The sequence below is a fragment of the Peromyscus maniculatus genome, chromosome 19, assembly GCF_049852395.1.
Source record: "Peromyscus maniculatus bairdii isolate BWxNUB_F1_BW_parent chromosome 19, HU_Pman_BW_mat_3.1, whole genome shotgun sequence".
Classification (NCBI taxonomy): Eukaryota; Metazoa; Chordata; class Mammalia; order Rodentia; family Cricetidae; genus Peromyscus; species Peromyscus maniculatus.
This window is the reverse complement of record NC_134870.1, coordinates 24,532,014-24,552,551: the sequence shown is the minus strand read 5'-3', so window position 1 is coordinate 24,552,551 and position 20,538 is coordinate 24,532,014. Positions and strand designations below refer to the sequence as shown.

The 20,538-nt window shown below is 46.0% G+C and overlaps 3 protein-coding genes across 26 annotated transcripts in view; 2 read left to right on the top strand and 1 right to left on the bottom strand.

Annotated features, from left to right (window-relative positions):
- The window catches only part of Cdc23 (cell division cycle 23), a 22,541-nt gene extending 11,205 nt beyond the window's left edge, over positions 1 to 11,336 (top strand). The window contains exons 8-17 of the mRNA XM_042264031.2: positions 935 to 1,112; positions 1,192 to 1,289; positions 1,418 to 1,499; positions 7,153 to 7,306; positions 7,431 to 7,550; positions 7,816 to 7,891; positions 8,224 to 8,285; positions 9,316 to 9,394; positions 9,470 to 9,589; positions 9,813 to 11,336. Coding sequence (XP_042119965.1) covers positions 935 to 1,112; positions 1,192 to 1,289; positions 1,418 to 1,499; positions 7,153 to 7,306; positions 7,431 to 7,550; positions 7,816 to 7,891; positions 8,224 to 8,285; positions 9,316 to 9,394; positions 9,470 to 9,589; positions 9,813 to 9,983 — 1,140 coding nt within the window. The 3' untranslated portion in view covers positions 9,984 to 11,336. The remainder of the gene's footprint in view (positions 1 to 934; positions 1,113 to 1,191; positions 1,290 to 1,417; positions 1,500 to 7,152; positions 7,307 to 7,430; positions 7,551 to 7,815; positions 7,892 to 8,223; positions 8,286 to 9,315; positions 9,395 to 9,469; positions 9,590 to 9,812) is intronic.
- Positions 10,687 to 20,538, bottom strand: Kif20a (kinesin family member 20A). 3 transcript variants are annotated; one of them, XM_042264028.2, is made up of 19 exons: positions 20,035 to 20,538; positions 18,939 to 19,122; positions 17,364 to 17,453; positions 17,155 to 17,274; positions 16,558 to 16,696; positions 16,273 to 16,460; positions 16,064 to 16,193; positions 15,689 to 15,883; positions 15,482 to 15,593; positions 15,310 to 15,378; positions 14,975 to 15,121; positions 14,691 to 14,856; positions 14,416 to 14,580; positions 14,168 to 14,307; positions 13,786 to 13,888; positions 12,998 to 13,199; positions 12,716 to 12,807; positions 12,245 to 12,382; positions 10,687 to 11,842 (listed from the first exon to the last, which is right to left on the bottom strand). In XM_042264028.2, the coding sequence occupies exons 1-19, from the start codon at positions 20,172 to 20,174 to the stop codon at positions 11,522 to 11,524; spliced, it is 2,841 nt and encodes a 946-aa protein (XP_042119962.2). In that variant the 5' UTR covers positions 20,175 to 20,538; the 3' UTR covers positions 10,687 to 11,521. The 3 variants fall into 3 exon arrangements, with proteins under 3 accessions (XP_042119962.2, XP_042119964.2, XP_042119963.2); XM_042264030.2 differs by having other exon boundaries at positions 20,320 to 20,537; XM_042264029.2 differs by lacking the exon at positions 20,035 to 20,538 and adding an exon at positions 19,549 to 19,922.
- Brd8 (bromodomain containing 8) overlaps positions 19,952 to 20,538 on the top strand; it is a 47,170-nt gene continuing 46,583 nt past the window's right edge. For 19 of the 22 annotated variants that reach the window (XR_013046026.1, XR_006065620.2, XR_013046025.1 and 16 more), the window contains exon 1: positions 19,952 to 20,085. Coding sequence is in view for 16 of the 22 variants with exons in the window: in XM_076554955.1 (XP_076411070.1) it covers positions 20,067 to 20,085 (19 nt within the window). In the remaining 6 variants the exon portion in view is untranslated. The remainder of the gene's footprint in view (positions 20,086 to 20,538) is intronic. The other 3 variants (XM_076554956.1, XM_076554949.1, XM_042264025.2) reach the window with 1 other exon arrangement.

Sequence of the window (20,538 nt, the reverse complement as noted above, 5' to 3'; positions counted from 1 at the left end):
CTTTATGTAGCCGTTGCTGACCTGGAACTCTCCATGTAGAACAGACAGACTATCACAGAGATCCTCTTGCCTTACCTCCCAAGGAGGAGACAGGGTTTTTCTGTGTAGGTCTGGGTCCTGGAACTTGATATGTAGTCCAGGCTGGCTTTGAACTCACAAAGATCCTCCTGCCTCTGCCTCCCAACTGCTGGGATTAAAAATGTGCACCACCATGCATAGCTCCTTTTTCTTTTTTTTAAAATGTGGCCTCTCTGTGACGACCAGACTGACATCAACTTCATGGCCCTCTTTCTGTCTCAACCTCCTGAGTGCTGGGATTACATGAAGGAGCTGTCTTAAAACACTTTGGTGGCAGAATTTTTTTTGTTGTTGTTTTTTGAGACAGGATTTCTCTGTATAATTTGGTGCCTGTCCTGGATCTTGCTCTGTAGACCAAGCTGGCCTTGAACTCAGAGATCCACCTAGTTCTGCCTCCTGAGTGCTGGGACTAAAGGTGTGCACCACCACCGCCCAGCATGGTGGCAGAAATTCTCAGTCGTTTCTGACAGTATCTTGTTTTCTGGTGTGTGATGGGATCCACTTTTTTTACACAAAGCTAGTTTCCTTATTTTCAACACTGTACCTTAATTATTGCCCTTTCCTGGAATGCTGTCTTTTTTCTCTTCTCTGTGCTCTACTTAGATTCTACTTAGTCTGAAGTCTTGTGGCTTTTGTTTGATATGTGTTTTGTTTTTTTTAAAGTCTATCCTACTGGGCCATTCTCTCCTAATTATGCTTATAAATCAAATTCAGTGATATTACCCTGTATTCATTTGTAGGTGTTCTAATAAACTTTTAGTGATGAATCCTTTTTAGAAAATAATGCTCTTTTTTTGGTGTTGTTTTGGGAGAAAGATCAGATTATACTAAATGTGTCCCTCTCTCTGGGTGCTAGCTGAAGTTCCTGTCTTTACCCGACACCTGGATGAAAGAATTCTTCCTGGCTCACATATACACAGAATTGCAGCTGATAGAGGAGGCCCTGCAGAAGTATCAGCATCTCATTGATGTGGGCTTTTCCAAGAGCTCATACATCGTTTCCCAGATCGCAGTTGCCTATCACAATATCAGAGGTGGGTGACTAAGATGCTGGAGTGCTGGCGGACTCGGGGTACAGTCAGTTGGGGTTTGAACTCTGCTTTCTTTTTGCAGATATCGACAAAGCCCTTTCTATTTTTAATGAGCTGAGGAAACAAGATCCTTACAGGATTGAAAATATGGACACATTCTCTAATCTTCTTTACGTCCGGGTAATTTGTTTCTCTCGATTGAGCTTGATGAAGCTCCTGGATTAGATATCATGTTTGCGTTAGCTAAAGAAAACCAACTTTGGGGTGCTTTTTCGGGCTCATGTGGTCTTCCTCTTTTTTATCCCCAGAGCATGAAGTCTGAATTGAGTTATCTGGCCCATAACCTCTGTGAAATTGATAAATACCGAGTAGAAACATGCTGTGTAATTGGTGAGAGTTAGCCACTTTTATTTCTTTTAATCTATCTCTTTTCTGTAGATGAACATTCTTATTAAATAAGAAACACAGAGCCAAATGCAGAGTTAAAAGCCCAAGAGGTCAGAGCAGTAGCTGAGAGCTGAGACTTAAAACCGCCTTCTTACCCTTCCTGCCGCTGCTGTCCTTCCCCTCAGCAAGAGACCTACTTCCTGTGTGTCTGTCTTTTTATTGACTTTCTGTTCTGCCTTCTTATTGGTTGTATACCCAATCACATGACCTCATCACTGCCTGTCTATACAGACCTCTAGGTCTCTATGGTTGGTATTGAGATTAAAGGCATGTGTCTCCATGCTGGCTGTATCCTTAAACACACAGAGGTCTGCCTGTCATGTGATCTGGATTAAAGGTGTGTGCCACCACTGCCCAGCTTCTGCTATGGCTTGCTATTAGCTCTGACCCCCAGGCAACTTTATTTATTAACATACAAATAAAATCACATTTCAGTACAAATGAAATATCACCATATTTTTCTTTTTGAGACAAAGTGTCTATATATAGCTCTGGAACTTGCTGTGTAGACCAGGCTGTTCTTGAACTCACATAGATAGCCTGTATTTATTTTCCTCCTGGATGTTGGGATTAAAGGTCAAGACAGAGCTACCACACTTGGCTCTACCTTGATTTTTTTTGAGATAGGATCTGTTTCTGAATCTAAGCTCAAACAGTTATATAGACTATCTGGCTAAAACTCATCTCATTAGACCTGTTTTTATGATTACTTTTACTATATTTCTTTCTTTGTGTGTGTGTTTGTGTGTGTGTGTGTGTCTGTGTCTGTGTCTGTGTCTGTGTCTGTGTCTGTGTGTGCATGCATGTGTGTACCAAGATGTGTGTGCCAAGGTGCACATGTGGTGTGGTCTGAGGACAACGTGAAGAAGTTGTACCATGTGGGTCCCAGGGATCAAATGTCAGTCATCAGGCCTGGTAGCAAGTTCCTTTAACCTCTGAGCCATCCTAGAGGACTTTTTCTTTTTTCTTTTCTTTTTTGGTTTTTCAAGATGGGGTTTCTCTGTGTAGCCCTGGCTGTCCTGGATCTCGCTCTATAGACAGGGCTGCCTCGAATTCACAGAGATCCCCCTGCCTCTGCCTCCCAAGTGCTGGGATTAAAGGCATGTGCCACCACACCTGGCTGTTTTGTTTTGTTTTTTCTTTTTTCTGTTTTTAATTTTAAATTTTATGTGTATATTTGCTTGTGTGTATGTCCGTGTACTGTGTGTATACCTGGTGTCCCTGGAGGCCAGAAAAGAGCTTGGTCCCCTGGAACTGGAGTTATAGGTAGTTGTGAGCAGCCATGTGGGTGCTGGAAATTGAACCCTGGTCTTTTGGAACAGTAGCCCATGCTCTGAACTGATGAGCTGCACTTAGACCCATCTTAGAGGTATTACTAATTGTCACCATTGTCCATCTTAAATTTTTATTTTAGGGCGGTGGTGGCACACGCCTTTAATCCCAGCACTTGGGAGGCAGAGGCAGGCGGATCTCTGTGAGTTCAAGGCCAGCCTGGGCTACCAAGTGAGTTCCAGGAAAGGCGCAAAGCTACACAGAGAAACCCTGTCTCGAAAAACAAAAACAATTTTTTTTATTTTAAAAACTTGTTTGTGCTTACACCTTGGCCTGTGAGTACAGGTGACCACAGAGGCTAGAGGTGTCAGATCCCTCTGGGGTCTCATGACACAGGAGCTAAGAATCAAACCCAGGTCCCCTGCAAGGGCAGTAGGCACCCTTAGCTGCTGAGGCACCTTTTCAACTCTGTTCAGCTTGCTTTTGTGTTTTTGAGACACTTCTCTCAGTTAGCTTCATCCTTTTTCAGCTCGAAATGTAACCAGTGGAGGATGACCTTGAACTACTGATTCTTCCATCACCTCCCAAGGGCCAAGACTGCAGTCTGGTGCTACCCCGCCCAGCCAATGTTTTGGTTGGTTGTTTTTGAGACGTGATCTCATATCTACGATTCACTCTGTCTCTGAGGGTGACCTTAACCTCCTGACTGCTCTCAAGCATTGAGATTGCAGGTGCACTCCTTGTTCTTTTTTGTTCTTTTCTTTCCTTTTCTTTTTTTGAGACAGGGTTTCTCTGTGTAGCTTTGGAACCTGTCCTGCCCAGGCTGGCCTCGAACTCACAGAGATCCACCTGCCTCTGCCTCCCGAGTGCTGGGATTAAAGGCTTGCGCCACCACCGGCCGGCTCTGTTTTGTTCTTAAATGACATAGTCTATCTCCGGAGCCCCTGCTGTCCTGGAACTGACTACATAGACCAGGCTGACCTGGAACTCATACACATTCGCCTGCCTCTGCCTCCTAAGTACTGGGATTAAAGGCGTGAGCCACCTTGCCTAGGGCAAAGATATTTTTATAGAGCAACCCTGTTGATTTCTTCAAGGTGAACATGAAGTTGAGTTTGAATTTAAATAACAGACATAGAGTACAAACTGTGAATATAGTTGATTTCTCATAAAACAAAGTAAAACTATTTTAAAAACATATAGAGAATTTTTGTTACTGTTTGTTGTTTTACCAAAATGGAATCTGCTGTGTAATTACTTCAGATTTTCATTTCTTACTTAACAGTATCTCATGCTCTCTGAAAGTTAGTATAATACATATTGCAGTCTCTGTTTGGCTGGCTTATTTGTGTATGTGTGATTTATACCTAAGGGAAATTTTATTTTGATTTTTGAGGTAACGTCTCAACCTATAGCCAAGACGGACTGGAACTCACTGTGTCCCCCAAGGTGGCCTGCAGCTCCTAGGCAGACCTGCCTCGTCCTCCTGAGTGGGGCCACTGTATCCAACCAAAGGGGGAGTTTGTGGAATTTTGTTTATTGCACTTTTTCCTCTTTATAATACTTATCTGAGTGTGTTCTCATTCCATATAAAACAGTGGTTCTCGGCCTTTCTAGTGCTGTGACCCTTTAATACAGTTCCTCATGATGTGGTGACCCCAACCCTAAAATTATTATTATTATTATTGTTATTATTATTATTATTATTTTGTTTTTTTCGAGACAGGGTTTCTCTGTGTAGCTTTGCGCCTTTCCTGGAACTTGCTTTGGAGACCAGGGTGGCCTCGAACTCACAGAGATCCGCCTGCCTCTGCCTCCCGAGTGCAGGGATTAAAGGCCTAGCCACCACCGCCCGGCTCTAAAATTATTTCTGTTGCTACTTCATAACTATGTCTGTGTTTTCCAATGGTCCTAGGCAACCCCTGTGAAAAGATCATTTGAACCCCAAGGGCCCATAACCCATAGGTTGACATTCGCTGATATAGAAATACACACTTGTCAGATTTGTGACGGTTATTTGCTTTGTAAAAGTAGTCCAAATGATATTCTCACCCGTGCCTTTTATTTTTCTCATTCAACTGTGTGTTATGAAAACCCCTTCAGGGGGGACTGGACGTTCAATAGTAGAGTGCTTGCCTAGGCCCCAAATTCATTCTCTGCACCGATAAATGAAAAACTAAATACAGTTAAAAAAAAAAAGAAAAGACAACCCTTCAAGTCTCATGACAGCTTTAGTTCTTTAAAAGGAGAAACTTCCCTTTGTTGGAAAGGTTAACAAGCCACAGGATTTACCTGCTTTTCTTTTCTTTCTCTTTTTTCTTTTTTTTTCCTGTATGTATTTGTGAGGGTGTTGGATCCTGGAGTTACAGAATGTTGTGAGCTGCCATGTGGGTGCTGGGAATTGAACTCAGGACCCCTGGAAGAGCAGTCAGTGCTATTAACCTCTGAGCCATCTCTCCAGCCCCAATTTACCTGCTTTAATTTGCCAGCAACATTCCACTCTGACTCCATTAGCACAAGAGTTTTCATTTGTCTGTTTTCAGTCAACCCCTTTCGCTGCCCCAGGCCACTGGTTAGCTGTCTAGTTCATAATTTTGCCTCTTACAAGAATTTTATGTAAATGAATACTACTTAATGTTAATAAAATCTTAGTGCTTGATTTCTTTTAGTTAGCATTTTTTTTTCTCTCCCTCTCTCCCTTCCTCTTTCCTTCTTTCTCCCTTCCTTCCTTTGTTTTTTTACTGGCTGCCTAGAGCTTACTCTGTAGACCCGAGTGGCCTCAAACTCAGAGCTCTGCCTGCCTTTCCCTCCCAAATGCTAGGATTTAAGGCATTTGCCACCCATTCATCCGCATGCTTTTAAGACTTACAAATGTAGGGCTAGAGAGATGGCTCAGAGGTTAAGAGCACCGGCTGCTCTTCCAGAGGTCCTGAGTTCAATTCCCAGCACCCACATGGTGGCTCACAACCATCTGTAAAGAGATCTGGCATTCTCTTCTGTATACATAATAAATAAATAAACCTAAAAAAAAAAAGACTTACAAATGTAGCCGGGCGTTAGTGGCACAGGCCTTTAATCCCAGCACTCTGGGAGGCAGAACCAGGTGGATCTCTATGAGTTCGAGGCCAGCCTGATCTACAGAGCGAGGTCCAGGATAGGCACCAAAACTACACAGAGAAACCCTGTCTCGAAAAATCAAAAAGAAAAGAAAAAAAAAAAGAAAAAAGAAAAAAGAGAGAGAGAGACAAATGTAGCATCTAAAGTAATTCTTTTTCTTCCTGGATTGGGTCCCATTGTTCGGATCTAAAATATGTTTGTTTGCTTCTTCCTTCTTTTGATTTCTTTAAATTTTTTTTTTAAAGATTTATTTATTTGTTATGTATACTTGCATGTATCCCTGCAGGCCAGAAGAGGGCGCCAGATCTCATTACAGATGGTTGTGAGCCACCACGTGGTTGCTGGGAATTGAACTCAGGTTCTCTGGAAGAACAGTCAGTGTTCTTAACCTCTGAGCCATCTCCCCAGCCCCCTTTTTTTGGATTTTTCAAGACAGGGTTTCTCTTGTATAACAGTCCTGGCTGGTCTTGAACTCACATCTACCTGCCTCTGACACCCAAGTGCTGAGATTAAAGGCATTGGCCACCACTGCCCAGCCTACCATATTTTTCTTATCCATTCATGACTCATGGTAAGACAGGTAGGTTTTACAGCATCCTAAACCAATTTATCCTTTCACACACAGTTGTAATAGAATGCTGTGATCTTGGTTAAGAAGCTGAGAGCTCTACCTTTTTAGTCCTTTTGAGAAATTCCTTTGAAGTGTAGGTTTAAAATATATAGTTTAGAACCACTAATCTAAACAAACAAAAATCCAGCCAGGCCATCGGGTGGTGGTGGCACATGCCTTTAATCCCAGCACTCAAGAGGCAGAGGCAGGCGGATCTCTGTGAGTTCGAGGATTACAAAAATGTATATAAATGCCTTATCTACATGAGATAAGGAAATGAAGGGAACAGGTTTTGATTTTTTATGTTTCTTTTTATTTATTTTTAAGGGTTTATTTGTTTATTAGTGTTTGCCTGTATGTATATATATATGTATATTTATGTATGTATGTATGTATGTGTCTGGTACAAAGGAGGCCAGAAGAGGGTGTCAGATAGATGTGAGCTGCCATGTGGGTGCTAGGAATTGAACCTGGGTCCTCTGGAAGAGCAGCCAGTGTTCTTAAACTACCAAGCCATCTCTCCTGCCCATTTATTTTTATTTATATGTGTGTGTGTGTGTTTACTGTGAATCTTTTTTTTTTTTTTTCTAAAATCAGGCAATTATTATAGCTTACGCTCCCAGCATGAGAAAGCAGCTTTATATTTCCAGAGAGCCCTAAAGTTGAATCCTAGGTATCTCGGGGCCTGGACATTGATGGGTCATGAGTACATGGAAATGAAAAACACATCTGCTGCTATCCAAGCTTACCGGTGAGCGCCTATGGCTTGGAGGGGTGAGTGGAACGGACTGCTGTGTTAGCAGGAGCCTCTGGTGAGCCTAGTGTTGCTAACCTTAATTCTTTTGCCATGTTTCTGTCTGTTTTGTCTTTCTTAGACATGCCATTGAGGTCAACAAGAGAGATTACAGAGCTTGGTATGGCCTTGGGCAGACCTATGAAATCCTTAAGATGCCGTTTTATTGCCTTTATTACTATAGGCGGGCCCACCAGCTGCGGTAAGTTGGTTTCTTGACTATGTGGGAAGGGTTCATCTGATACCATCTCTCTCAGACCTAAAGGGTGTGGTCTAGTCATTTTTACTTAGTGTCTCTTCTAGTGGGTGTATAGGATAATTATGAACACAAAGTAATGTAATTAAAGGAACATTGATTGAAGAAAAGTCCTTGCATAGATTGGAAATAGTAGAGAGTAACCTTTCAATTGAGGACTTGGGGTATTGGTAAAGTCTTTGCTCTAACCATTTGTTACTCTTTTTCATAGTCCCAATGATTCTCGTATGCTGGTTGCCTTAGGAGAATGTTATGAGAAACTCAATCAACTAGTGGAAGCCAAAAAGGTACCTCAAATTTCGGCCTGGAGAATTTGAGCAGAAACCTGCTGTTTAGAAGGAGGTTGAGCTGTATATGCTGTGATTTCCACCCCCACCCCCTTATTCTGATCTATGTGTATAGCAATGTCTGAATATTTTGTAGGTGCATAGGATAAAAGAACTGGAGGCTGAGATTATCAGTGTGGATGTCTACATGTAGCCTGGACCTATCATAGTTAGGGAAAATGCTCTATATTGTGCAAGCCTGCATTTCTAGAAGGCTTGCATGGCCTTAGCGTTGATGTGATCGTTGTTGCACATGGGCAGTAGTCAGAAGTGACTGGTTTATTCTTTGACAGTGTTATTGGAGAGCGTATGCTGTGGGAGATGTGGAGAAAATGGCTCTCGTGAAGCTGGCGAAGTGAGTGACTGTTTCTGATACTGGGGTTGCTTTTCCTGAAGTCCTGTCACATAGGAATATGGGCATGGGTGTGGAAATACTGGTTTTGCAATCGAGCACCACTCTTTTCTTATTTCTGTGTTGTAGATGAACGCAGGACCTTATACATGCTAGGCTCAAAGTTATATTCTGGCTTTAGCCTTTGACTCTAGATAGAGTTCCACTTCACCTTGAATTGGAAATAGATGTCCTACTAGGCAAGAGATGAAAGATGAGTTGAAAAAGACGTACATGGACTAGAAGTGTAGTTCAGTGGTCGAGGACTTGCCTAGCATGCATCAGGGCCTATGTGCATGGGAGAGTCGCTCAGAAGTGGTCAGTTATTTGCTATAGTTTTCATTCTTACCAGTATTAACAGGAAATTTTTGCAAGGATATATTATCCAATTGTCAGTTTAAGTTAACTACTCTTTCTAAAGAAGTTTTAAAAATATATTGTGTATATGTATGTGGGTACATACATGTGGAGGTCAGGGGACATCTTGTGGGTGGGAGTCCGTTGACTCCTACTGTTACGTGGGTCCTGGGAATCGAACCCAGTTCTCAGGCTTTGCTTCAAGTGCCTTTAACTGCTGAGCCGTCCTACCCAGCCCTTAAATAACTACCTTTTTTCTTTCTTTTTGAGACAAAGTCCTACTATGTAGTCCTGGGAGACACCTTGCTTGCTTTTTTTGTTTTTATTGTTTTGGTTTTGGTTTTTTAAGACAGGGTTTCTCTGTGTGTGTAGCCCTGGCTATCCTAGAACTGCCTGTAGACCAGGCTGGCCTTGAACTCACAGAGATCCACCTGCCTCTGCCTCCTGAGTGCTTGGGGGAATTGATTGAAGGCATGCACCATAGTAACTATTTGATAGGTACTAATCATCTTCTGGGTCTCAACATGGTATGTTAAAATTTACTTGTTTATATGTCATTTCTGGTTTTAATCACATTTTACTTTCAATCTCTGACTTACTGTGTGGTCTTTGATTTAAAGCCCAATTTCTTTTGTAGGCTTCATGAACAGTTGACTGAGTCAGAGCAGGCTGCCCAGTGTTACATCAAATACATCCAGGATATCTATTCCTGTGGGGTATGTGTCCGAGCACGAGAGCTGTGTCCCTGACGGGTCCTTGTCACCTCAGTCATGTCTGCTTTCCTTATCTAGGAAGTAGTGGAGCACCTGGAGGAGAGCACAGCCTTCCGCTATCTGGCCCAGTACTATTTCAAGTGCAAGCTGTGGGACGAAGCTTCAACTTGTGCCCAGAAGTGTTGTGCATTCAACGATGTGAGTGTTGGATTTCAAAAGGGTTAGATTTTCGGCCAAAACGTATGTCTTTAGAAGGTGGGTAGGGGAGCTTCGTTTGACTTGTGGGAGTCGTCCATTGAACAGTTCCTTTTCCTTTAAGGGGGCAAGACTCCCTTTATTTGTAAGGAATGTTCTGTGTTTTACTCACCAGCTTTGAGCATAGCATTGAACCCATTTTGAAACGGCTGTGACTTTGTTTCAGACCCGGGAAGAAGGTAAGGCTTTGCTCCGCCAGATCCTCCAGCTGCGAAACCAAGGGGAGGCGGCCAGCACCGACACGCCGGGCACCTTCTTCCTCCCTTCCTCCCTGTCTGCAAACAACACCCCCACCCGCAGAGTGTCTCCACTCAACCTGTCTTCAGTCACTCCGTAGTGGACGCCGCTCGAGTCAGCTAGACCAGTATTAAGCCTTACCTCCAGTAAAGAACGGCCACATCTGTTCTCCCGAGGACCTAAGCTCTTCTCATTTTTACAGATAGAAACAGCTGTGGGGACAGCCTATGGAATCACCTTCAGAGGCAGACAGAAGTATGGCGGGGACAGGCACTGTCCTCTGCCAGCCAGCACTTCTCCTTCTATTCAGAATAGCAGGTCTTGGCCTTCCCAGTCTCCCCACCTCCAACAATCCCTTTTACAGCACTTTACCACAAGTGACGCTCTAGAGACAAGGTTCTAATGCTGCTGGGGTGGGATAGGCAAGAAGGGCGTCAGAGGCCTGCTTGTCCTCTGACAGTAGGAAGGCCAGGTGTCAGCCTGTGACGACCTCTTTTTTCCTTTTTAAAGACAGGGTTTCTCTGTAGCCTAGGCTGGGGTCTTCCTGCCTCAGCCTTCCTCATGATGGGATTACAGGCATATGCCATGAGGCCTGGCCAGAATGACCTTCATTTTGCTGTGTGGCCTCCGATCTGATGTCAGAGACTAGATTTAAATCGAGTGTAGCTATCCATATGTTCTTCGGGCGAGTTTTCAAAGGAAGTCTCAATGAGCATGAACTGTGGCTCCTATTGAGGGCAAAGGTGGCTATAGCATTAACTCTACCCTGATGAGAAAACACAAGGAGACCAGATAACTTCATGGACATTTGGAAGTAATTTTTTTATTTCAGATATTAAAATTCATGCTGGATCTTTTAGTAAATGCTTGAAGCAATTGTTTTTTTCTTTTATCTCCAAAAGAATACTGTTTCCAACCTTATCTACAAGGTGGAGGGAATCCTTCTGTTCTTGTAGGTTTCAAACACACTTTGATGTTTGTTATGTTTGTGCTGTATGATGCTATTGATCATTCTGTGTTCAGGATGTAGCCTTCCTTGTGCTCAGACATTTTTATTTCCCTCTTACTTTTGAGACTTCATTTATAAAGAAGAATTAGCTGGGCATAGTGGTGCATGTCTTTAATCCTAGCATTTTGGAGATAGGCAGGTGGATGTTTTGAGGCTAGCTATCCACACAGCAAATTCCAGGCCAGTCAGAGCTACATAGTAAGACCTGTCGAAAAACACCAACCAACCAACCAACCAACCAACCAACCAACCAACCAACCAACCAACCACACATTTGGAATACTTTTGCCATTTGACTCATTTCATAGTGCACCTTAGGCTGGTTCCCATTGCTGTTCCTGTCCAAGGGTCCAACGGGCTAGGTGGTATTTATATCAGTTTCTGTCCCCTTTTTTATATTTTTCTAAGTTTGGTATCCAAATAAAAGCATAAACAATGTCTTTATTCAGTATAATATTTGTGCATGAAAAAACCAAGGTTATATAGGTGATTATAATACAATAATTTTGGATGCAGTTCAGGGTACATATATGTATATATATATATATATCTGTGCTGAAACTTAGGAGACTTATAAGCTGATCAGCTGACCACCCTTAGAGCAACAAGGGTGCAGCTTCATCCCCACGTTAGTATTTTTTGCCAAAAGGAGATCTGAGCAAAGGAGAGTGCCGTGAGCGCAAGATCCGTGTATAAGGGCCACCACTGTCTGTTGAACTTTGGCAGGTGGGTGTTCGGGGAAGTAAGTTTCGAAGGAATGGTTTCTTTCCTGGGGGTTGATGATTTGGTTGCTGGTTTTCCTGGTTTGTTCCCAGCCGCTTTTTAGTGGAAGAAGCCTGGCCTTGGAGTTTCAGCACGGTGTGATACTGCTCGGCGATGCAGGCGGCCTTTTTCCGAAGGTCTAGTTTCACTAGCATCATGTTATTCTGTAGCTCAGCCAGGGTCTGGTTCTAAGAAACGAAAGTTAGAGAAAATGTTTGAATCTTTGGTGGGTATGGTAGTACATACTTTTAATCCCAGTTTTTTGTGTGTTCTAGGCCGGCCAGGGCTACATAGTGAGACCCTATCATCTTCTAAAAAACAAATACCAGAACTTCCAGCCTGTCCCTAGGTATCAAGTGCCATGTTCAGTCTAAAAATTATACATTTTTATTTAGCATTTAAGATTTCTGCCATCAAGACACGTCATCAGGAAATGTCACAGTTCAGTGGTAGATGCCTGCTTAGCATACATGAAGCCCCGAGTCCCACCCCCAACATGGCATTGGCTTCATTTTTCTCTTCTGTTCTCGGTTCCCTTCTCACACACACACTGGCGTGGGCTGGAAGGAGGGTCCTGAGGTTGCACTCACCTGTTTGATGAGGATGTCATCGCAGGTGGTCAAGGCTTGCCGAAGCCTTCCTGCCCCCGTGCTGTGGCAGCAGGCCCGCTCTGCTGACTGGAGAGACTGCTCTAGTTTCTGAAGCTCAGTCCGGAGCATCCTTATATTCTGAAAGGGTAGGAGTCAGGTTGTGGCCAAAATCAGCCACGGCAGCCGTTTGAAGACAGGAAGGCTGGGGGCTGGTGAAATGGCTTAGCTGGTGAGGGCACTTGCCCCCCAAGCTTGACAGTCTGAGCTAAATCCCAGGAATCCACATGGAGCCCACGTGGCTTCCACATTACCACACACAAATAAATAAATATAAAACAAAACAAAGCTGGTTTTCTGAATGAAATAACCATTCCTCAGGACTCTTAACACAAAAAACCAAAACAAGCACAAAAACCTCTTCTCCCATAAATTCCCGATAAAGGGCTTTGATAACAGAGAAAGGTTAAATACCTTCTGGCCCTCCTCTAACTTCTTATCCACATCAGCGATGAAGGGCTTGGCTGTCGGTGGTGGTTCTAACATTTGCTGATACTTCTGCAGCTCTGAGAGAGGGAAACAATACAAATACATTTAATACATGGCTTTCTCAGCTTTGGGCGTACCTCTGTAACAGTAGCAAGTAGACAAAGTGAGGCGTGTGCATCCTGGAGTAAGATGTGGGAAGATGGAGCTTGGACTACCCGCTCTTCGCTCACCCACTAGCACCGTCCGGCTCCTGCCTTCCCTCCTCACCTTCAGTGGTGGAGCTTAGCTCTGCTTTGCATTGCTCTAGTTTAGCTTTCGTTTCCTGGAGCTGCTGAGTGGAGGCAGAAGCTGCCAGCCTTTGTGACCGCCGTACTAGGGACAGTCCAGACCCCGACTGTTGGGCCGCCGCTGGCTGCCGTTTGGCTTCCTGCAAGAGGGTTTCTAGCTCTTCGATTTTTTCATCCCGTTCCTAAGAGGGAAGCAGAGAGCACCATTCTGTCTAGCGTCAGAAAAATGCCAAAGGACCAGATTAAATGAACATAAAACTTGACGCTAAGCCCTGCACCCTGAATTTAAACTCAATAACTACAGGCATAAGGGAGATGAAGAAAAATGAGTTATATATTCCTGTTTTTACTAGAGTCTATAAAACTTCGCTAGGTGTGGTGGCACACCTTTAATCTCAGCACTCGGGAGGCAGAGGCAGATGGGTCTCTGAGTTTGAGGTCAGCCAGGTCTACATAGGAATTCCAGGCCAGACAGAGATAAAATAGTGAGACCCTATCTCAAAAAATAAATAAATAAGCTGGGTGTGGTGGCACACACCTTCAGTCTCACTACTCAGGAGGCAGAGGCTGAGGCAGGTGGATCTCTGAGTTCAAGGCCAGCCTGGTCTACAGAATGAGTTCCAGGACAACCAGGACTGTTATACAGAGAAACCCTGTCTCACAAAACCCAATCAATCAGTAAAGAAATAAAAGTAAAAATGTGTTTATCTCAGACAACCAAGTGATGTTAGTCCGTGTGGCAGCAGGGACCGGTTGGGGCAAACTCACCTGAATCTCTTCTTGGTAGAAACTTGTCAGCGATTCCTTCAGGATCTTTAGCTTCTCTTCATACATCTCCTCCAACAGTTCCTTCTGGTTGTCCAGATGCTCACTACAGAAAAGGGCAGTGAGGCTTCTGCGGAGGGCAGCTGAGGGACAGACCCAGTGTCCCCATCGGCCTGGGACACAGAGAACCCAGCAGCGGGGTCGTCTGGCAGTACCTGCACCACTGCTGAGGGACAGACCCAGTGTCCCCATCAGCCTTGGACACAGAGAACCCAGCAGCGGGGCCGTCCGTCCGGCAGTACCTGCACCACTGCTGAGGGACAGACCCAGTGTCCCCATCGGCCTGGGACACAGGGAACCCGGCAGCGGGGTCGTCCTGCAGTACCTGCACCACTGCTCCCGCTGCTGCATCTGCTCTATCATCTCGGTGCAAATTTCCTCACGGAGCTGCATCTCCAACTGCAGCTTCTCTTGCCGTTCTTTTACGAGCAGTGTTTTCATGGCTTCCACCACCTGCAGGAGCTCCTAGGCAGAACACATCTGTCTGAGATCTTCAGATCCCTGCAGTCAAAGACCCAAACCCATCCGAACACCCTGTGGGGCTGCTAGCCCGGAGCCTTCTCGTCGTCTCACCTCCTTGCCATACATGGAGATGTCAGCGTCGTTTTCAGGCTGGTCATCGAGGCCTGAGTCAGCTGTGCCCCCTTTCTTTAAGCCAGGGGATACCTGAAGACTGTGCTCCTTGATGAACGATTGCAGGGATGGGATCCCCAAATGCACAGGCGGGGCATGCACAAGCTGGAGGAGGAAAAGAAAAAACCTTACTGGACTCCTTAACTAGTTCCTAAGAGCTATCTTAAGGTTGCCTGTCCAAAGTAAGGACAATCACCATCCCTACAGTTTCACACCTGGCTGGCAAGGGCTGAGAACTTGGCCACATGAAGAGTCTCGTCATAGGTAGAGGCACAGGGGTTCACATTGACAATCATACAGGAACGGCCTCGACCTGTGAAGAAGCCTTGGAACACACGAGTCAACTTGCTGTCCCGGAAAGGAATCAGGTTCTGCTTTGACCTTGCACAAATCAGATAAACAGCATTGTGAACTGAACAACACAACTGCAGCCGGTCCTCAGGGGTGACCTAGAACAGACCAAATCGCCAAGCCCCGGGCACCCTAGCCTCCAGCTCACCTGTTGTTCTGCTGATTTTGCCGCAGGGCAGCAATGCAGCGGCCCAGGGTGTGCAGGGAAGTGTTAATGTTCCCTGCCTCCTTTAGCCGTTCCCCACTCCTTTGGTCTTTGCAGCGCTCTGAGCCAGCCAAGTCACAGAGTGACAGTCTGCATGGAAGAACGTGTAGGATCTGATGTCAGGCACTCGTACCTTATTATGTAACCCTGTTAGGGGAGGGCCTACCAATTTTTTTGTACGCAAGGAAGGAGAACGCTAATTCCTTTGAGAAGTTCCCTTTGGCCCTCACACCAGATGGCCAAGATGCTCAGATTTCTAAGTGGGAAGGAGAACTTACTCACTGATCTTGGGCACTATATCCCCTTCTCCTTGAAGGTGCAAGATTCTGATTGAGAAAATGCTGTGACTGAAAAGGAAAGGAGAAGAGTCACTATAACGTCTTCCGTGTTCTATCAGGTGGAGGGCTAGAGCTTCCTAGGCACAGGGAAGAGTTCATTCTCACAACTCACCTGCGACTAGAGTTCTGGTTCAGGTGGGTGCTGGCAAAACTCTGGTTCTTACGGCCTACTTTCAAGAGCTTCCAGGCTTCCTCAACATCTCGAACATGAATCCAATTGAGGTCTGGGGGCAAGAAGGAAAGGTGGGGACACTTAGCACTTTCTAGTTTCCCTACACGTCCCTCCAGGTCTCCCCCAACGCCCTCGACCTTTGCGCACCTTTCACGTAAGGATTGCCGTTTTGATCCTCGCACAGCCGCAGCGTCTGTCTCTTATGCTGATGGCTAGGTGGTTCTAACAGGTCATAAAGCAGTTCATTGTAGATCTCAAAGAAGGAGACCCAGACAGAGAAGCGGATGTCTGCTGGCACACTTACTGGGGCAGTATCTGGCTGTGCCCATGAAGTACTTGTTTCTGTGAGAAAAATCCATGTGTAGGTCATTAACCATGGAGCATTTCATCTTGCCTTGGTCTATAGGAACTTCAAACGATGGGGTTCAGGTTGCCATCTCTGCCCTATACCCCTTAGAGCTGCCAGGTATAGGGAGTGGGACCCCACTATTGCCCAGCACAGAGCCCACTCATGGTACGTACCATCCAGCTGGCTGCTGCTGGTGAGCTGGCTGGTGGAGGAGAGCCCAGCGATGCCACTGTCAGAGCTGGTGCTGGCGCCTATCCGACTGTCTAGAGGGACACGTTTCTTCAAGGAGGTGGACAGCTCCTCCTGCAGGGGCATGGAGAGAAGATAAGCACAAATCTTTCCTGAAATCTGTACCCTTATCCCAGCTTCATGAGTACTTCACCTCTTGGAGACCTCCAGTTAGCAAGGACAGCTTCTTCATTTCCTCATGGCGAATCTGCTTGCTGTCTAGCCAGATCACCTCATTGGAGAGCAAGGGCTTCAGATCAGGTGTTGGATGAAGTTGGCCTTGGAGACTATTAAAGATGAGAGCCAGAGACCGGGGCAGGATCCCCCCGTCCTTAGAAGTACCTAGAAGAATATCCGAGATAATAACTTTCACTCAGGGCATCAAAAGATAAAGACAACCATTAGATGCTGGTTAGCAACCCTGCTGAAGCTTACTAACCTTGAATTGTGTAGGTTTTCCCCGAGTTGGTGACTCCATATGTGTATATGAGCCAGTTCTGCCCTTTGAGTACATCCTTTACCATCTCCTTCACCGTCAGGTTGAAGAAGGACGCTTGTCCCACTTCTGGCCCAAATATCTAGAAACAGACCTGTCTGTCAGAGGCCACACGTCATCTGCCACATGTTTCCTCTGTAGGACTAGTAGGTGTATTTCTTCTCTGGGGACCACTCAAGCAGGTTTTCCTGCTGGATTCCAGCTGTTTCTAAACGCAGAAGATTCAGCCACTCTCCGCTAGTCCCTTTCTTCCAAATTAAATACTTAAGGAGTGCTATTGTGACGCATGGGTTTGGAGACGGATGGCTCTAGATCCCAATACTGTCTTCCCACTCACTAGCGCTCGGGCTTCAGAAGATTACCTTCACTGTGATATGAGCCACAGTATTCTTACCAGGGAAAAGAGCTACTGGTAATTATAGCATCAGTCAGTGGCAGGGAATGCACATAAAGAACTCACACTCAGGCAGAACTCTTTTAACAAAGAAATACACTTTCCCCTAAGTGTTGGGTCTATGTTCATACCCCAGTATTGTGTACCTGGGAAAAGGTGAATTTGTGGGTGGCCTGACCAATTCCCCTCTCGTTGCTCTTCAAGGCAAAGGAGTCTTTGGGTGCTTGCAGCATAAGGGTTTCTGTAGTCTCAATACGGACACAGCCCTGAGAAGGTAGAAAGTGAGATCAGCATGGTAAAGAAGCATTCCTAGGGAGCCTCTTTTGTACTACACCGGTCCACCTTAAATCCTCACCTGGTCTTCCTGTCGGTCCAACTCAGAAGTTAAGAAGGGTCTGATTCGAAGGTAAACTTTCACTTTTTCTGCAGTGTCCTCAAATGGAACCTGTAACAGATTCCAGCCAGGACACAGAGTTAAGCAAATGGGCAAACATCCCAGTTCCTAGAAAGCATGTTATCAACCCCTCATTCCACCTTAAGTGGCCTGTGCAACTATTCTTTGGCTCCACAATCATTCTTGCTCACGTGAACTTTGTTACCCTCCTGTCTCATCACTGTCCTGAAAATCTGGCTTGCTCTATCAGTGATCTGAGTTAGAATCGGTTGATGTTTGAAAACCAATATGCACCAGGCATGGTTGTGTGTAATTGCAACACCCAGAAGTAAAAAGAGATGGGGAATCAGAAATTTAAAGCCAGTCTTGACTACAAAGACTACTTCAAAATAAATAATTTTTGTTTCTTTAACTTGGGTCCTTTGGAAGTGTAGGAAGGGTTCTTAACCCTGAGCCATCTCTCCAGCTCTGATAAACATTTTTTTTTTCAAAGCTCAATAATGAAAACTGGGTTAGCAAGATGGCTCAGCTTGCTAAACAAGCCTGCCAACTTGAGTTCAGTCACACGACTCCATATAATAATGGAAGAGACAGCCAAGGCTACACAGAGAAACCCTGTCTCAGACAAAAAAAAAAAAAAAAAAGGAAGAGAACTGACTCTACAAAGTTGTCCTGGCTTCCACATGTGTGTATCCCCACCACATATACATACATACAACACTAACAAATAAGAATAGACATGCCTGAATCTGATTCCCAATTTCATCATTTAGTAATTGGGAGACCATGAACAAAGTTCTTAGTGACTCACCTGAAGAATGAAGTTAAATAGCAGTCACTCCATTTATTCAGCAGATATTTAGACTGTCTCTGTATTCCCAGGGACACTGAATTCTAATTAGTGAAAAGGTATTGTGTCTAGTGGATAGAGGCCAGAAATGCTACTAAACATCTTGTGAAGCATAGGGCAGCCCCCTCCAACAAAGGCTTGGCCCCAAACATGAATAGTGCTATAATGAAATATCTTTGGCCTTACAAAAGAAAGGCTGAAGCAATGGCAGCTATGACTATTGAAACATGAATTCCATTCTACCTAGTTAAGGCCACCATGGTTCTGTGCAAACAGTTACATGTGGTGCTGAGACTTGAACCCAGGACATACCAAACATGCACTCTCACACCCTCCATCCTTGTATTTAACATGAATATAATGCCAATAATATTCTTATGGGTATAAACTCTTTTTGCCCTTTTTGTTTTGGTTTTTCGAGACAAGGTCTGTGTAGTCCTGGCTGTTCTGGCACTAACTCATTATGTAGACCAGGCTGGCCTCAGAGATCCACCTGCCTTAGGTGATTAAAGGCGTGTGCCATAAGGCCCAGCTTTGGCCTCTACTCAGAGATCCTCCTGCCTCTGCCCCCGCATGTCGGGATTAAAGGCGTGCGCCACCACCGCCCAGCTTTCATACTACCTTGCATAAAGAACCATTAAGCTGAGGATATCACTTTCTGCCCCAGAACCAGTCAACTCCATTACCTGTTTGTCCTCCAGAGAGGGGGTGATGACAGAGCAGTCTGACAAAAGGTCCTTTCGGATCACAGACCTCAGATCTGCAACTGTTGATTCAAACATGGGGGAGACTACAACATCCTCATCGGACAGTAAGCCCGCTGGCGGAGAAAGGATCTCGTGAGACATGGCAAGGAGAGTCAGCCAACGTCTAAAAACAAACATAAAGTGAAGAGTAGATGGGCAGAAGGCCACTAACGCACAGAAACTGCAAACCTATAGGTTAATAAACAATCCCCTGGTGAGGGGGATGACCTTGTTCAGGACATACCGACTCTATACTATTATCAGCCAAGGGGAAGAGAATGAGAAGAATAAGCCAGCCCGAGGCTGCATTTCTGGAGGCGAACAGGCACCGAGAGATAATCTAGCTCTAAAAGCGCTCCACAGAGGCTGTCTAGAGGCCCACCGGTGCAGGTGTGTTTCGGATTCCTAGGGAACTTTTCCAACCTCGCTCCGAAGACCACGGAGAGAACTCGGGGATTACGGAGGACGGGGGCGGTGGGGAGGGGCGTCCTGCGGACTATGCCACGCCGGCAAGAGCGGGTAAACGGGGCTCCGGCCCAATCGCACTTACCGGAAGGGGGCCTGCCTCGCTGCTTCTCCGGTCCCAGCTCCCACCCGGCCGCAGAACCCGGACTCCCCGCTACCGGAGGGCACAACTCCGCCCACGAGGCGCAGCTTTGTTCCCCGGACAATGTTTTAAATTGCGCGCTGAGCCCGTCCGGCCAATCAGAAAGCGAGGTCTGAAGCCACCAATCCGCGGAGGGCAAGGGGGCGGGGCCCGCCGGGAGTCCGTTTGCTTCTGGCTGACCTCTTCGCTTCTAATGTGGGTCCGGGTTACCAACTGTCGGGACTTCCTTAGCGGTTGGCTGTGGGCTTCGTCTCACTTAACTCTTTCTCTCTAGATCTAGACGTTTCTTCCCTGAGGCTTCGGCGGCTACCCCTGTCCTTTGTTAGTTAAAAAAATAAATAAATAAATTCCCTAAGGCGGACCCACCCCCATTACCCAGGAGGCACCGCGAACAGACGCTGGTACCGTATTTCCCAGAGTTCCCCGCACCCTTCGCTTGCGTTGAAGACGTCGAGGCCAACATGGCGACCGGGACAGGCAGTGAGTATCGGAGCCGCTTTTGCGTTCGAGGCCCGTGCAGAGACTCGAGGCCGGGCATCCCGTTCCCGTCGTGCATGGTCGCAGTGCATGGGTTGTCGAGAGCGCCAGGTCTCCAGACCGCCGCCCTCCGTGGGGGGCTCTCAGGGCGGCTGCCTGGGGTTTGGCCAGGGGAGGGGTGGAACCGAGGCTGCAGAGACGCAGCCGTGGCCGCCTTTGTGTGCCGGGCGCAGATACCTCGGGTAAACAAAGGCAGCAGCGAGTGGCCCGCGGCTCAGTCGTTTTTCGAACCAGGCTGTGGCGAGCAGTCGGGACGAGCTCTGTTAACGGTGGGCGTTTCCTGCCACCGGGGGAAACGCGTTCCCTGACTCTCGGCCATTCTTTCTGTTTCACCGACGAACTGTCTGGTACCCGACAGTTGGGGGGGGGGGGGTGCGATGTAAACAACTTTATGCA

Bases quoted from the DNA above. Each gene is read 5' to 3' on its own strand.
- Kif20a (XM_042264028.2), bottom strand. From the start codon at position 20,174: ATGCACTGCGACCATGCACGACGGGAACGGGATGCCCGGCCTCGAGTC. The intron at 12,383-12,715 runs GTATTTAACCTT...CTACCCTTTCAG, and splicing joins AGTTAGAGGAGGGCCAGAAG to AATATAAGGATGCTCCGGAC. The intron at 11,843-12,244 runs GTGAGTGCAACC...TTCGTTTCTTAG, and splicing joins ATGACATCCTCATCAAACAG to AACCAGACCCTGGCTGAGCT.